The sequence below is a fragment of the Morus notabilis genome, unplaced genomic scaffold (assembly GCF_000414095.1).
Source record: "Morus notabilis unplaced genomic scaffold, ASM41409v2 Scaffold384, whole genome shotgun sequence".
Lineage (NCBI taxonomy): Eukaryota > Viridiplantae > Streptophyta > Magnoliopsida > Rosales > Moraceae > Morus > Morus notabilis.
The window spans coordinates 1,125,376-1,141,346 of NW_010387635.1; the positions used below are offsets into that span (position 1 = coordinate 1,125,376).

Genomic DNA, 15,971 nt, shown 5'->3' on the forward strand with positions numbered 1-15,971 from the left:
AGTATAGTTATTCCTCTTACCACTTTTATGTATAAATCAAGCTCAAACTTTTTCATATAGACATATGTTTGGTATAAGGGAAAATTTACCTATTAGTGCATCCTCTATTCTTCACCCCACAAGTGTTATGTAGCGGAAGAGAGGAGTGTAAGTGGACGTTTGATTCATGGATTTAAAATAATGATTCAGAATTATTCACGATTTACGTGTATTTTTTGTGAGAGAAAACACTGTAACGAATCACAAATTATGATTTAAATCATGATATGAATTTACCAACCAAACGCACCCGGTACTACTTATGAAATCCAATTGTTCGTCCGTGTAATTTTTCAATGAATCACAAAAAGACGGCTTTAACTTTCGTTTATACCACTGGAAAATAAGCAATGAATTACCTCTCGTTTTCATTGACAAATACTCAGAACTTTGCACTTAAATTTACAAAGGTCAACAGATATCCAATGCAAAAATTGAAGGGGACTTTAATACTGTCTTGTTGGCAGCTCAATAACTATTTTGCGTAAAATACATTTCTAAGTTTTTTATCAACGCCTTTTTCAAATTCGCCATATAAAATGCAATGCAAGACAAACATAGAAAAGAATCAACTCTTGAAAAGTGGCTAGGCATATGCTTGATTCAAATGTAAACAAGCAACTTACAACCTCACTTTTGTTTCAATATGGATTGAAATAAAACAAGGATACCTAACCAAAGACTGAATAAACTAATTTGTTTAGTTAATTTAAAAAGAATTTTATAAAAGTAATGAATTCGTATATTGTCAAGTTTTAGAGTGAGATCACATGATAATGACAATGGCGAGAATTACTAAACTAATTATCTCATTGTTTGTGGCTCTGTGCAGATAGTATTTCATCCATAAATTAAGCCCAACTCCTATTTAGTTCACTGATTTGAGTTTTCAATTTGAATTGAGATGTGACTTTATGTGATAGTCTTTTACTGTAGTAAAAAAGTTAGATGTGACTGTTTCTAAGAATTTTTTATTATAACAAAACTCGAATTCTAAATTCAAATCGGTGAAATAAACGCGACTTAAAAAGTTACTATTTCATACCCTATATTTTAACCTCATCAACAAAATATATACCATGCATTTTGGATGTTCTAAATGTTACGTACCATTATATCTTAATTTCGTTTCATATTTACACACTTGTTGACTATTAACTTTACTACTTAAAAGATTATTTTATTATTTAGAGTTTATTATCAACTTGTTCACTCTATATCTCACAACTAAGAAAGTTATCATTTAAGTTGTCAAAATGAACATTCAATCGAAAAAAAAAAAATACTAATTTGATATGAAATTAAAATCCAAGAGTATAATATTGAGAACCTCCAAAATGGATGGTATTTTTTTATAAAATTTAAAATGCATAGTATAAAATATCAAATAATCAACAACAAAAAAATTAAAATTAGTGAACTAGCGTTTTTCTACCGTGTTTGAGATTATAGAGCAACTCCTTTCGCATATATATTACTGCCACAAATGAATATTGTAGACACTCAATCACATTTTTATTTATTGTATACGTTTTTATTTATCTTTATTTCTTCACCAAAGAAATGATCTATTTCTTTATTGAGCAAATTTAACTGTTCCTTTTTCTTTTTTCTTTTTTTAAGAAGATGAAAAATATAACTGAGATTTATAAAATAAAAAGCCTCTACGTTAAACATTACTGTGAAAGCATTATACACACATTTTGAAGCCTCTGCATTGCCGTAGGAAAAAATTAGATTTTATGATACATATACATACATATATATCTATATATATCGCTGATATTATATCAGATGGCCTCAAAATTAATTACAATAAGCCCTCAAAAATATTATCACAATAAAAGACATGTTAAAACACAAAACGACAAAACCAGATAATAATTCATTAGACTCGGGTTCAGTAGAAACGACAAGCTATAGCTGCCGTTTTGATACTGACAACATTGTCTGGCCGTCCACAACGGTATCACTTCTTGGCCACGTCCCCAACCTTCCAATTTTAGCCCTATCCAAGCCCTCTGCACAACCTTTGTGGACCCCAATATTAAAAGACAATTACGTCAATTCAAATCAATTCCTCAGTTTTGGCTCCAACATCTAACGCTCCAACCGTCAAGTTATAGCATTTTTTCAATTGGGCCTGTTAATTTACTAACTCAACTTAAAAATTTAAGTTTTTAAAACGTGAATCAATAATAATTTTATATTTTAATATTATTTTTACATGTAAATTAGATAATGAGTAATTATGTGAGTAATTTAATTAAAAAATTTAATACATAAATATTTAAATTTGAGATATATTAAAAGTATAGCATATAATGATAATTTTAAATGAAAATAAATAATACAATTACGAAAATTTAAATTTAAAACTTTTCACTCTAATACCATATTAATTTATTAATCTATCTTAAAAATTTAAACTTTTAAAAAATATACTAATAATAATTTCATACTTTAACAGAACCACCGTACTTTTCATAAAAAACTTGTTCATTTTTTTTTTTTTTTTTTTTGCTTGAAAAAACACTAGTTCATTACATCTTAATATAAAATGTCTCGGATAACTTTATAGAGATTGAGAAGTTCAAAATGGAAGCTCACAAGAAAGGTGAGGAAACCAAGTCCAAAGAATGGTTATGGTGGTTATTTGTGTTGGTGCTTGCGGGTGTTGTAGCCTCAGCTTCTGTACTCACTCTCTTGAGCTATTTCAAGCACATGACCAAGACCAAGCCAAGCGGCGTCCCACATCGCCCAGGTCCCGTCGTCGCTCAATATGCGAAAGCTCTCGAAATCGCCATGCAATTCTTTGATGTCCAAAAATGTATGTACAGAGTCTCCCTTTATTGTTCGCTCTAAATTTTTAGGTTGTCTAAAAAAAAGTAAATGTTTGGTTCATAAATTCAGAATTATTTTTATTTTACGCGTATTTTTTTGAGAGAAAAACGCGGTAGAAAAATATAAATCACGATGCAGAATCAAGAACACAGGAAACAAACGTCTCGAATGTTGTTGACTTGTGTTGTAGTTTGAATATACATGCTTCCACAATTGGTTTCAAATTAGTGCCCAAACTTGAAGACATAGTTAGTAGTTAATACTTCTCCAAGTCCTTTTTTTTTTCATTAATTTTCGTTAACAGAAATGAGCCAAACGTATATTTTGTTCAAAGTAATCTTTGTATAGAGACCAATATTCTTAGTTTAATTAAGCCAAATTTTAGCAATAAGGCATGGAGACTATTTTTGCCCTTAATTTAAAAGGTCTAAGAAGTGAAATTATTAATGAAACTTTTTTTGTCCTAGCTGGTAAGCTGGTGGATAATAGGATTTGGTGGAGAGGAGATTCCGGGCTACAAGATGGGATTGATCAGAACTTGGATTTGTCAAAGGGAATGTATGATGCGGGTGATCTTGTAAAGTTTGGTTTCCCTTTGGCTTTCACAGCCACAATTTTGTCATGGGCAATTCTTGAATATGGAGACCAAATGGAAGCTGTTAAGCAATTGGGTTTTGCTCAAGACTCTCTCAAGTGGATCACTGATTACCTTGTCAATGCTCATCCTTCTCCCAATGTGCTCTATATTCAGGTTTCTCAGTTGCTCAAAATCATATTCTAAATTTGAAAGAAGTCGATTTTTTCTGGGAAAATGACAAGATTCTCATTGTTTTTTTTCAGGATTACTTAAAATTCTTACTCTTTATGTTAGATTCAATCAAAATTAGATATTGTTATCAAATAAGTTAGGGACAATTATGTGAAAATGAATTAGTCGGGGTAATGTGAAATTTTGTCTAATTTTATGGCAATGTCAACAAAAGTACATTTATCTCAGGCACATAAAGCCATAGTTGCATAAATTTGTCATGTCTTGTCATTTTTTTTTTTTTTTTCATTTTTCAATTTACCATATTCTGATTTATGAATGTACATGTAGTATTTGAAATGGTTAGTGTTCTATTCATTTGTTTGTATGTAGGTGGGTGATCCTGAATTGGACCATAAATGTTGGCAAAGACCTGAAGCCATGACAGAGAAAAGGCCAACTCTACAAATCAACACATCCTTCCCAGGAACAGAAGTCGCAGCAGAAACCGCGGCAGCTATGGCGTCGGCGTCTCTTGTCTTCAAGAAACTGAACTCTTCTTACTCTAGTATGCTCCTCATGCATGCTCAGCAGCTCTTTACCTTCGCAGATACTTATAGAGGTTCTTATAGTCTTAGCATTCCACAAGTCCAGGAGTACTACAACTCGACGGGTTATGGCGACGAGCTCCTGTGGGCGGCTGCCTGGCTGTATCATGCAACTGGAGACCATTCGTATCTTGATTATGCGACCGAAATAAACAGGCAAGAATTTGCTAGTTGGGGAAGTGCAAGCTGGTTTAGTTGGGATGACAAGCATGCTGGAACACAGGCATGTATTACCATACTATGTTTTCACTTTCCTCTTTTTATTTAGCAATTGGTACCTAACAAAATATTTAGACAAATCTTATTTTGATGTCAAAACAAGATTTGTCTAAATGAACCAGAAACCGTCGTCTAATATGTGTCGTAAAATGACACATTTTTTTGTAGTGGACATTAATATTGCTATTTTGAGGCAGGTTCTTCTATCCCGGATTAGTTACTTTGGTGCGAAGGGGATCTCGGTCGGTGAAAATATTGCTCTCCAAATGTACAGAAAGACTGCAGAGGTTGTCATGTGTGGGCTTCTCCCTGATTCGCCACCAGCCACATCAAGCAGAACACAGAGTAGTATCCTCTCCTTAAAAGAACTATTTGTGAATATCTCATACACATCTATTTTAAACAAGAATATCCTAGTTTTACAAATCATTTGGACTATTAAAACGAAAAAAATTACAGAAAAAAAAAAAATCCCATATCTTTGTTAAGTGAAATGCATTGTTGAGCTTATATTCTTAAGAACTACAAAATTTAATCCCGTAGACGTGAGGATTTTTCAAATAAGGTTAGAAATAGTTGTCAGTGAAATGAATTGTTAATAGTATAGACTTTGCATCTCATCTAATTTTATGATATTAACACAATTGAAAGGTATTGTGGGGAAGGGTTTTAAAGGAATTGACAATCTGAAGGCATATTTTTGTAATTCTTGAGCATTTAAGGATGCATATTGAATTTTACTTGAATCCAAAGAGGGATGGAATTTGCCTTTGGATGAAAATTGCTCAATGAAAATTGTTTATGTCATTATGCTTGCCTTTTGGATGTAGATGGCTTGATTTGGGTGATAAATTGGCATTGTCTACAACATTCCATGGCTTCTGCATTCCTAGCTGTTCTTTACGGTGACTACATGCTCACATCCCAGACCGAAATTCTCTACTGCGACGGCCAATCCTACACACCGGAAGATCTTCGCAAATTCGCCATGTCACAGGTACAATAATTCATTGGCAATCAAGCTCATACGCCTAAAAAATTCATGCTACTCCTAACCAAAAAAAATGATTTTTTTTTTTTTTTTTTTTTTTTTCAGGTTGATTATGTGTTGGGCCAAAATCCCATGGAGATGAGCTACCTTGTTGGATACGGTAACAACTACCCTCAACAAGTGCACCATAGGGGATCTTCTATTCCAGTTGATGCTAAAACTGGGTGTAAAGATGGATTCGAATGGCTGTACTCACCCAAACCAAATCCAAATTTAGCTATTGGTGCGCTAGTTGGTGGACCTTTCTTAAATGAGACCTATGTTGATTATCGGAACAATTCAATGCTAAGTGAACCAAGCACTTACAACAATGCCCTCCTTGTGGCTCTTCTCTCAGGATTGGTTTCCAGTTCTTCTGTGGTCCAATCTTTTTCATAGAAGACTTTTTTTTTTCCCCCTTTTTCTTTTTGCCAAAAGATATGACATTTGTCTAGGTTGTATAATGTGACATCTCTTGTGAGTTATTGTTAGGTGCTACATTTTATGCTAGTTTTAATTGTAAATACGAGTTTTTTTTTTTTCCTTTTTTTGACAACGTAGGATTGGACCTGTACCCTTCCACATCCAAGCCTGTCCCTCCTTATGGCTTATACCAAGAGGTCAATGGCTTAAACATGAGTTTTATCTTGCTTTTCTTTTCTTTTCCTTTCTTGTTTTTTTTTTTTTTTTTTGTTGTTGTTGTTGTTGTTGTTGTTGATGTTGTGATACATTTCATGTAGGTTGTAAAATGTAACATCTCTTACTAGTTGTTCTTAGGTACTGCATTTTATGTAGTTCTGCCCTTTTCTTGAAAATAATTGTAGATATATGAGTTCATCTTGCTCTAATGAAATATCTCCCTTTTATGAACTTGGACAATTAGGTTTGTAGCATGGATAATTTTTGTTGAAAAACAAGATGTAAATTTCATCAATTCATCCCCACACCCCATGTAAAAATTACTACATAATAACATATTTATAAGAGTATAACTGAAATACAACAATTCGTTTTAGAATATTTTGAGAATAGAAGTATTACGTAGTAACTATTATAATGATAAATTCAGAAATCTTTGATCAATTTTAGAATTAGAGACCAAAATAGTAAAAAATTAAAAATTTACAGAGTAATTTGTCAACATAAAAGTTTAAAGTGTTCCAATACTTATAGTTCAGAAACTAAAAGTGTTAATAACTAAAAAGATTAACTTTATAAATGGTCTCTAAGGTTTACCTTTAATTTTATTTTGATACTTGACTTTTAAAACGTTCCACAATTAGCTCACGAGGTTTTACTCCATTTCGGTTTCCATCCTTGTGTTAACTTAGTGTTGAATATTTGACGAAATATGTGAAAATTAAGGACTAAAATTAGAAACATATAAAGTTTAGGAATTAAAACAATACAAAAAAAAATTAACAAAAACTAATTTTCACAAATAGTCTTAAAACTTTAAGTGTTTCTAATTTTAGTCCATAATTTATATAGATTTTATCAAATTTTAAAGATTAGTTAATAGAAGGACTAAAATTGAAACAAAATAAACCTTTATGGACTAACTGTGAGACGTTTAAAAAGTTAGAGACCAAAGTGAAATTAAGACTAAACTTGAAGGACTATTTGTGGAATTAACCCTAACTAAAAAAAGAAGCATGTCGCTTGTTCCTATTTTTACTTTTGTTAGGAGAAGAACACGTGTTGGGTGCATTTGGAATTCGTTCCAAAGTGATTTTGTATTTTATATGAAAATGAAAATGAAAACGTTTTCAATCTCATACATAAATTATTTTTAAAAATGCATTTAATAGTTTTATTAAGAGATTGTTTTCAGTATAAAAAACCCTATTAATGTCTTCCTCTGCTCTCGAGATGAGAAAATGAAAATAAAAAATGAAAAACGACTAAAAATTATTTTTTATTTCTCTCTTATTTTACACTAAATCAAAAAATCATTTTCATTTCTGTTTTTTTCTTTATTACTCTAAACGCCGTTTTAAAAATATTTTTATTTTTTTTTTATCAAAAAACGTAAAAAATAAAAACTAGATCAATTTCAAACACGACCGTTGTTTACACCTTTTCTGCCAACGAGAAGGACCAAAACTATAAAAGTTGTATCTCTCACCTCTCCTCTCTCTCTCGCATTGCTATGATTCCTTTTGTTCATAATAATCAAAAGCTGCATTCTTGACAAAAGACGAGGAAGAGAAATCAGCTCTTCTTTAGTTTTGGAATTGAAAATCCAGAAATCCCTTTTCCTTTCCCTCAAAATTACAAGGTTTTTCTTCGATTCCTAGCTCAGTTTCCACTTCCATATTTCCACTAATTTTTTAAGGACTAATTATACATTTTTTTTTTTCCGAACTATAGCCGTTATCACTAAATATTCGGAAACTTTAGTTTTAGTCGTGTTTTCCCTCAAATCTTAGTAATTCTTATAAATTTTTTCCCTCTATTACATTCTTAGAAGAAATGCCACGCGAAATATAAAAATTAACAAAAAAACTCATTTTCTTAAGATTTTCAACATAAATAACACGTATCACAAAGGTTATGAATGTTATTGAACAATTTAGTAAATAAGTATTCTATTAGCTCATCTTCTATGCAATTATCCAGTGCAATTACCCAAGTAAAATTCACACCACAAAGCATATTTATAACAAATTGTTTAGAATATTTTACGAGTAACAAAATTACATACAAACTATAATAATATTAAGGTTAAAAAATCTTTAGTTAATTTTAAATTAGGGATCAAAATTGTTAAAAATAAAAAATTTGTCAGTTTATAGACCAATTTATTATTTATCACAATGCCGTATTAATGATGATATTTAAAAAAAAAAAGTTATTTATCTGTTTGTGCCTTTTGTTCTAGATTTACTCAAAAACTACTCTTAATTTTAAGTGTTGCACACACACACACACACACACACACACATATATATAAATATGTATATATATATACTTAAATTACATTTAACAAGTAAACTTATACTTTTTAACAGTCGACACTCGATTTTATCATTTTAATTACTAAATTAACCTTCATGGAGTGATGTAATAATATACGTTTGTAGCAATAAAAAGCTAAAAGTCACTACCAGTTAATTTTAAAAGTCAATCGACTCTTGATGTAGAAAAGATACATATTTGTATGATCAATGGATACCAGAATATACTTTTTAAATCAACGTTTGGTTGTGAGACGTTTGGTTTATGGATTAAAACCATATGATTAGAATCATTTTCGATTTATTTGTGTTTTTTATAAAAGAAAATACTGTAGCGAAGCATGAACCATGATTCGAATCAGGGAACGAATCTAGGTACCAAACATCCTCGAATTTATAGTATAATTTGAATCGTAATTCGTTATAATATTTTTTCTAAAAAAAATACACATAATTGAGAATGATTTTAAATTTATCAACCAAACGTTCTAAATCCATAAACACACATAATATAAGAAAAGGTAACCCATTAAAAAAAGAACCATGTCGTTCCTATTTTTTTTTTTTTATGTTTGGTTGAAAGATTCAAATAATGTGATTCAAACTATTTTTAATTTACATGAATTTTGTATCAGAAGAAAAGAATGTCGTTTATGCCTTTTCTGTCAACGGGAGAGAAGCACCAAAAGTTTTCTCTCTCATTGTTATAATTTATTCTGTTCATAATAATCAAAGGCTGCGTTTCTTCACGAAAGAAGAAGAGAAGCCAGCTCTTCTTCAGCTGCTGGATTCATAACTCATCGATATCCCTTGCCTTTCCCAAAATCTCAAGGTTTTTCTTCGTTTCCCAGCTCAATTTCCACTTCCTTAATTTCGCAACAAAGTTTTTTTTTTTTTTTTTTTTTTTTTAAATCCCGCAAAAAGCTTGGGTTTTTCGTTTATCATGTCCTCTTTGTGGTTCCAGTAGCGAAATCACGCTCTTAATTTCCGTGCATTTTGGTTGTTTTTGGCCGGTATTGAGGGTAACTTTTTTCGATTAGGGAGAGATTTGTTAATGGATTTTTCGTTTTAGGGAAGTTGATTAGGGTTTGTGAGCTCGCTTCGGTTAGATTCGTTTGCTTGATATTTCTAATTAGGATCAAGATTTTCGTTTCAATTTCACCCATTTGTTTGTTAAAAATTCGAAACTTTGAATTGGATTGGCGATATTTTAAATCCTTTAATCCCGAGTTTTAGGACGAAATTTTGACCGATTATGTTTTGTTTTCTTTGTTTTTTTCTTCCCTCAATCTGATATTCGTAAGTAGTTGTTGATTTACTCTTTTTTTTTTTTTTTAATGAGAAGTATATGATCGTATTTTTAACTTATTTCTTTGTATTTTTGGGTTGTTTTGGCTGGAAAAGAAAGAATCAAAGAACTATGTTTTCAATGCATTTGACAGAATTTGCTTGGTTTTCCATGTTAGTGATAATACATTGTAAGCTTGTAAGCATCAAAATATTCATCATGTAATTACAAGTAATTAAGTGGTGCATCTTAAAATTGTGCTTTTTTTGTTTAGCATTTTTTTGTTTTGTTTTGTTTTGCTTTTTTGGTTTGAGCATCTTAGAATTGTGTAATAGCATTTTTTTTTTTTTGTTGGGTTTGAGCATTTGAACAAGATTAACAGGGATTATCTTGTGTGATTAAGTTAGTTGGGATCAATTTTCTGAAGACAAAAAAAGTTGGGATTACTTTTTAGCTGCTATTACCAGACACTAGGCCTTCTATTGCAAGATGGAATTTTGTTGAACTATTCAACCGATTTGATACTGCTATGATGAATCATCTTTCTCCTCATTACTCTTTTTTGAGCTTCACATGGGCTAGAATTTTGAAGGCTCTTTTAAAATGATTTAGTATTTATGTTGTATATGCCGGCTGGATTTTTATCTCTTGGTATCGACTTGCTTGAATATACTAAATTTCCGCAACTTCGGACAGGGGATGGCAGCAGGAGAAGATGTTGACTTGTCAACTTTGAAGTCGCAGCTATGCCAAACACATGAAATCTGGAAGCAGGAAATGGAACAACGCCAATCCCAAGTGGACGTGTTGCAAGCAAAACTTATAGAGGTTAAGGCTTGCATAGAAGAGTCTGAGGAAGAGTCCAAAAAGGAGTTAGAGGTTCTTTGGCGGAGAGTTAAAACAACTGCGACATTGTTGACGTACTTGAAATCTAAAGCAAGACTCATGGCTGTTCCTCATTTAGCCCATACGTCATGTGGTATCAAGCAATTAGAAGGTATAGGGCTTGTTGACAAAAACGGTGCACCGTTGTCTGCTTGGTCTAAAAATGTTGATCTTTCTTCCTTCGACGGTCCGGATGAAGAGATTTGGATTGAAATAAAAAAGCAACATGGTTCTTTGGATGAGCAAGATGTGGCATATATTGGTGAAATACTCAAATCCGTGCAGATGGTCACGGATGTGATGGAAGTTCTTGTTAAAAGAGTTTTACTGGCTGAATCTGAAACTGCAGTTGAGAAGGAAAATGTAAGCTTAAGCCAGGAAGAGATCAAGAAAAAGTCGGTTCAAATTGAGAACATGTCTGTGAAGTTGGAGGAGATGGAAATGTTTGCTCTTGGTACAAATAGTATTCTAAATGAAATGAGGCAGAGAGTTGATGATTTGGTTGAAGAAACCTCTAGACAGAGGCAACGAGCTGCGGAAAACGAACAGGAGCTGAGTCGTGTGAAGCGGGAATTTGAGTCCCTTAAATCGTATGTCAGCAGTCTCATTACTGTACGGGAAACACTCCTTTCATCAGAAAAGCAGTTCCAAACTATTGAGAGGCTATTTGAACGGTCAGTTTGTCTCGTTGCGTGTTTCATACATTTTGAATGCTTCATATACGTTTGCTTAATAAAATGCTTTATGTACTTTTCTCTTGATGATAAATCACTCACCTTTAACATTTGGTTGGTTATGTTACTAGCTACATGCTTTGATTCACTTTTCACTTCTAATCTGGCATTTTCTACATAGGTGTTTCTATTGTCCTATTTTGTCTTTGCATTGTGTCTCATTGACGGGCAAAATTCCAAGACCACATCACAAAGTGCCCCAAATTCAGTAGTTACTTGAGAACACCTGTTTTAGGCTTCGAGCCCTTGACTCTTTTTGCAACTCCGTACGCATGTTTTCATGTTTTATTCCTTCGTTTTTGTGCTTCCATGCAGATTAGTCGCTAAAACAACACAATTAGAGGGTGAAAAAATGCAGAAAGAGGCAGAAGTCCAGAAGCTTATGGAAGAAAACGTGAGGCTGACCGCTCTTCTTGACAAGAAAGAGGCCCAACTTCTGGCCATGAATGAGCAGTGCAAGGTGATGGCATTGAATGCGTCGAACATATAATTCGGGAGGGACCCGTCTTGTTCTTCTGCGTGCCTGCTGCCTGATGAAGCCCCTCTTTGCAAAATCATTTTGGTTCAAGTCAAAGTTTGCCTGTTGATGTACCGGAGAGAACATCTGGGATTGCGTGATTCTAGACCCCGAGCTTTATCTATTCTCGGAATTTGGGCCTTTTTCTTTAAATTCTAACATTGTGAATATCCCCCATGCATTGATTTAGTGCCACAATCTGTGTTGTTAAACCAATTCACAGAGGAACATTTCTGGAATGAAACTTGGTGTGTTGATCAGTATGTTAAAGAGTTCAATCTCATATGTCCTTTGCTACAGTAATTTTGTGTGCCGTCTCATTGTCATTTCGATACTTTGTGGCTTTCTCGAATAGAGTGTTTTATTTTATAGCAAAGAGATGCCAAAATTTGGAGACCTAAATTAAACGCTTCTTTGATGGCATCTAAAGGGGTGTTATTGCAAAGTTTATTATACAAAATGGAAGCAGTGAAGTGAGGGAAAATTTGCGCTTCAGTTCTATGTGCAAATTACCTTTCCCTTGAGCTAAAATGCTAAGATTTTAGTTTGAAAGAAAGTAATGCCTTTGCGTTTTAAGTTTGGGGGAATGTGTATGAAATTATCCTTAGGCCACTTGGAATCTTAAATAACTATATGCTTTTGAAAGAAGGATAATTTATATTTTTCAAAGGGATATAAAATTTCATTAGTGTATCGATGTGTCTGTATGTGTTTAAAAAAAAAAAAATTTTAAAAAAAGTCCTATTCAAAATGCAGTGAAAATACATTGGTGTACTTGTAAATTATTTTTATGCACTTTTACTCAGTTAGAGGGTCAATTACATAAAGAAATGAATTACAGCGCTTATTATTATTATTATTATTATTATTATTATTGCAGCTATTAGCCATGTGTCAAAAATAATAATAATAGAATTTTTATGATAGGACCTGTCTATTGCTGTTTTAACATTTATATGACTGTAGCAGTTCGCATATGATGTAGATTTACAACGTAGACATTAAATCAGATGCTTAAAATCTTAATTTAATAATTAAAATAATGGTTGCTATTACTAGTTGTAAATAATAGATATATCCTATATTAAAAGTATAATAATAATAATAATAAAATTAAAGCCCAAATGCCATGTTTAGTATAATAAAAAAGAGGAAGAAAGGAAGTGAGTGGAGGGATTATTGGGTAGAAAATAATTAATGAGTTGTTTGGTAGGAAAGAAAAGAAAAAGAAAAAGAAAAAAAAAGTAAATAAAAGCTGCTGTAAGGCCTGTCAATTTTCTCTCTTTAACATTGGGTAGAAAATTAAAATTCACCTATTGAAAACTAAAATAACTTTTTTTTTATCCCAATTTTAAAGCTCAATTAACATCAACTAATTAATAAAATAATTATTGAACTTATTACATATTTTCTTTCCCACCAGAAAATCAACTTTTATTTCCTTCACATTTTTTTCTTTTACGTGTTTTCTTTCCGTTCTCTTTTCCTTCCCTTTTACCAAACGGAGTGTGAATCATTTATCCTTTTACTCATCTTCGAAAGTTTAGCAACTTGTGAGAAAATTTAAAATCCCCAAATGAAAATCGCAATTCTCTCTGTGCGTGGAATTCTGGTTTCGCATTGCTTTGCTCAGTACTGAAGAGTAGACTGATAAGCTCGAATTTCCCCAACTAGCAAAAAAAAAAAAAGCTCGAATTTCCCCCAAAAATGTCGGCAAGAAAATCAGGCGAAACACAACCTGACGATGCCTCCTCTGTGCCAGTCTTACAGCCTGTCAAAATCCACAAATCTGCCGAAGATAACGACAAGAAGGTAATGGCTATTACAATTTTCTCGGATCCCAAACAACCCCAAAATTTCGAATTCCGCAATTTCTTTTGCTTGGATGCCATGCAAGTGACTGAAAGGAATAAAAAAGAAGAAAAAAAAACCTGGGCTTTATGATTCAATAACTAGGAAGCTTGAAAATGTTGTGAATTTATCGTTGAATAGTTCTATTTACTTCGATTTTAGCTTTCAGGTCCATGAATTTTGAATTTTTCTGGCGAATCATAGTCATATCTGTCATTTTTTTCAGTATATTGTTTGTTCTAAATCCATAACAATGATGTTAGAAGAAGAGGAAACTTTGTTTAGCTGTAATCTAGACAGTTTTTTTGTTTATAGTTTATTTTTTTCATTTTTTTCCTCTCTATTTATTTATTTTTTTGGTTTTTTTTTTTTTTTTTTTTCCTTTTCTTTTTGGGATAGAGTGCAAACAAGAGACTTAAAGATGCTGAAGTTTGTGTTCCAATTGTATATGGAACAATCGCGTTCTATCTAGGCAGAAAGGCCAGTGAGTAAGTGTTCTCTTGTTATGAGGTTCCCTGTTGTTCTAATGTGTGCCATGTATTTGACTAGTTCTTAAATACTGTGTTTTCCTTTTGTTCCTGTTGTTAATTAGGTCCCAATCTCATAAGTGGACGGTTTACGTGCGTGGGGCGACAAACGAGGATCTCGGGGTGGTGATAAAGCGAGTTGTGTTTCAGTTGCACCCCAGTTTCAATAATCCTACCAGGGTCCTTGAATCGGCACCATTTGAGCTGACGGAATGTGGTTGGGGCGAATTTGAAATTGGCATCAGTCTGTTTTTCCACAGTGAAATCTGTGATAAACAAGTGGACTTGTGAGTTTTTTTAATTTTTGAAATGATATTCGGTAATGCTATTTTTTTCCCCCAAGAGTTGTCTCAAATGTCTTTCATTTCTTATAGGTTTATACAAAAGTTGTATTTCAGTTTGGATAATTCTTGAGAGTTGAAACATATTATTCGGTAGTGATTTTGCTTGAGGTGGCAGTTAGATATAATTGGAGCTTTACAAACACTTGCAGGTTTCACCATCTGAAATTATATCCTGAGGATGAATCTGGACCCCAGTCAACTAAGAAACCTGTTGTTGTGGAATCCTACAATGAGATTGTTTTTCCCGATCCTTCAGAAGCACTTTTGGCCCGCGTGCAGAATCATCCCTCTCTTGTCCTGCCTCGTTTGCCTGCTGGTTTTACATTGCCTAGCCCTGGTAATTTCTCAGACCCAGTGCAGTTTTTGTGAGTACTTGCCTTTTAGAATGCTTCAAGTTAATTTTTATTGGGATTTTGCAGTAACAACAGAAAATCCTAATGAAAAAGAAAGAGGAGATACCAAGGATCACCCACTTACTCAGTGGTTCATGAACTTCTCAGAGGCAGATGAGCTATTAAAACTTGCAGCTGCTCGTCAACAGGTTAAATTGGTCTCTTTCTCTGTTTAAATTGATAGTTGATCTGGTGCTGCCTCATACTAATCCTGTGATTGGAAATTTTTTCATCTTTTTTCTTCTGTTATTTTATTTTATTTTATTTTTTGCGCTTATATACGTGTATGTCATTTATTTCTCAAAAGTGGTGGAGAATAATTGTGTTGACATTGTATGCAATCTTGTAGGTGCAAATTCATATTGTTAAGCTGAAAAGACAGTTGAGCGTGATGGATGGGCTGCCTCAGCTGTCAAAACCACCTTCTGGTTATGAATGAAAGTACATGAACATTGTAGAACAATATTCCAAGTTTTCTGACCAGTGTAAATCATGAATGTTCGTGCTAATGATTCTTAGATGAGATCACACATGTTAGCTTAGGTTTGGAACTATCCATTTTGGCCAATGGCCATATTTATTTTCTTTTGGTGTCGCTTTTAGAGCTAAGTGCAGATTAGTGTATGAGCAACAACTGTTAATTATGTGTATGACATCAACCTCTCTTATATGTGCATCAGTGCATGTTTCTTTTAACATGTCCTTTTGAGGAAAAAAGTATTAGAGGAATGAATTTAGGCCCCGTTCATTTTACCGATTTGAGTTTAAAATTCGAGTTTTGCTACAGTAAAAAGTTTCCAGAAAGTCACATTTAACTTTTTTACTACAGTAAAAAGCTCTCATATAAAGTCACATCTCAACTCAAATTAAAACTCAAATCAACAAACTAAACGGGCTCTCTTTCCCCTTCATTTGTTCAAAATGATGATGGGATTGAAAATTCTCTCTCTCTCTCTCTGTTTCATGCTTTATAATTTTAGCCGTT

The 15,971-nt window shown here is 32.7% G+C and overlaps 3 protein-coding genes across 3 annotated transcripts; all 3 read left to right on the forward strand.

Moving 5' to 3' along the window:
* Nucleotides 1–2,637: 2,637 nt before the first annotated feature.
* Nucleotides 2,638–5,887, forward strand: LOC21409341 (endoglucanase 24). The gene is made up of 6 exons (XM_024177112.1): nt 2,638–2,869; nt 3,351–3,634; nt 4,025–4,462; nt 4,656–4,803; nt 5,289–5,455; nt 5,555–5,887. Exons 1-6 carry the CDS (start codon nt 2,638–2,640, stop codon nt 5,885–5,887), a joined length of 1,602 nt encoding a protein of 533 aa, XP_024032880.1.
* Nucleotides 5,888–9,130: 3,243 nt separating this feature from the next.
* On the forward strand, nt 9,131–12,170 carry LOC21409342. Its single transcript, XM_010115063.2, has 3 exons — nt 9,131–9,280; nt 10,433–11,295; nt 11,671–12,170. Exons 2-3 carry the CDS (start codon nt 10,436–10,438, stop codon nt 11,843–11,845), a joined length of 1,035 nt encoding a protein of 344 aa, XP_010113365.1. The 5' UTR covers nt 9,131–9,280; nt 10,433–10,435; the 3' UTR covers nt 11,846–12,170.
* Nucleotides 12,171–13,342: 1,172 nt separating this feature from the next.
* On the forward strand, nt 13,343–15,662 carry LOC21409343 (transcription initiation factor TFIID subunit 14b). The gene is made up of 6 exons (XM_010115064.2): nt 13,343–13,684; nt 14,123–14,211; nt 14,316–14,537; nt 14,744–14,931; nt 15,014–15,135; nt 15,336–15,662. Exons 1-6 carry the CDS (start codon nt 13,580–13,582, stop codon nt 15,423–15,425), a joined length of 816 nt encoding a protein of 271 aa, XP_010113366.1. The 5' UTR covers nt 13,343–13,579; the 3' UTR covers nt 15,426–15,662.
* The last annotated feature ends 309 nt before the right edge of the window (nt 15,663–15,971 follow it).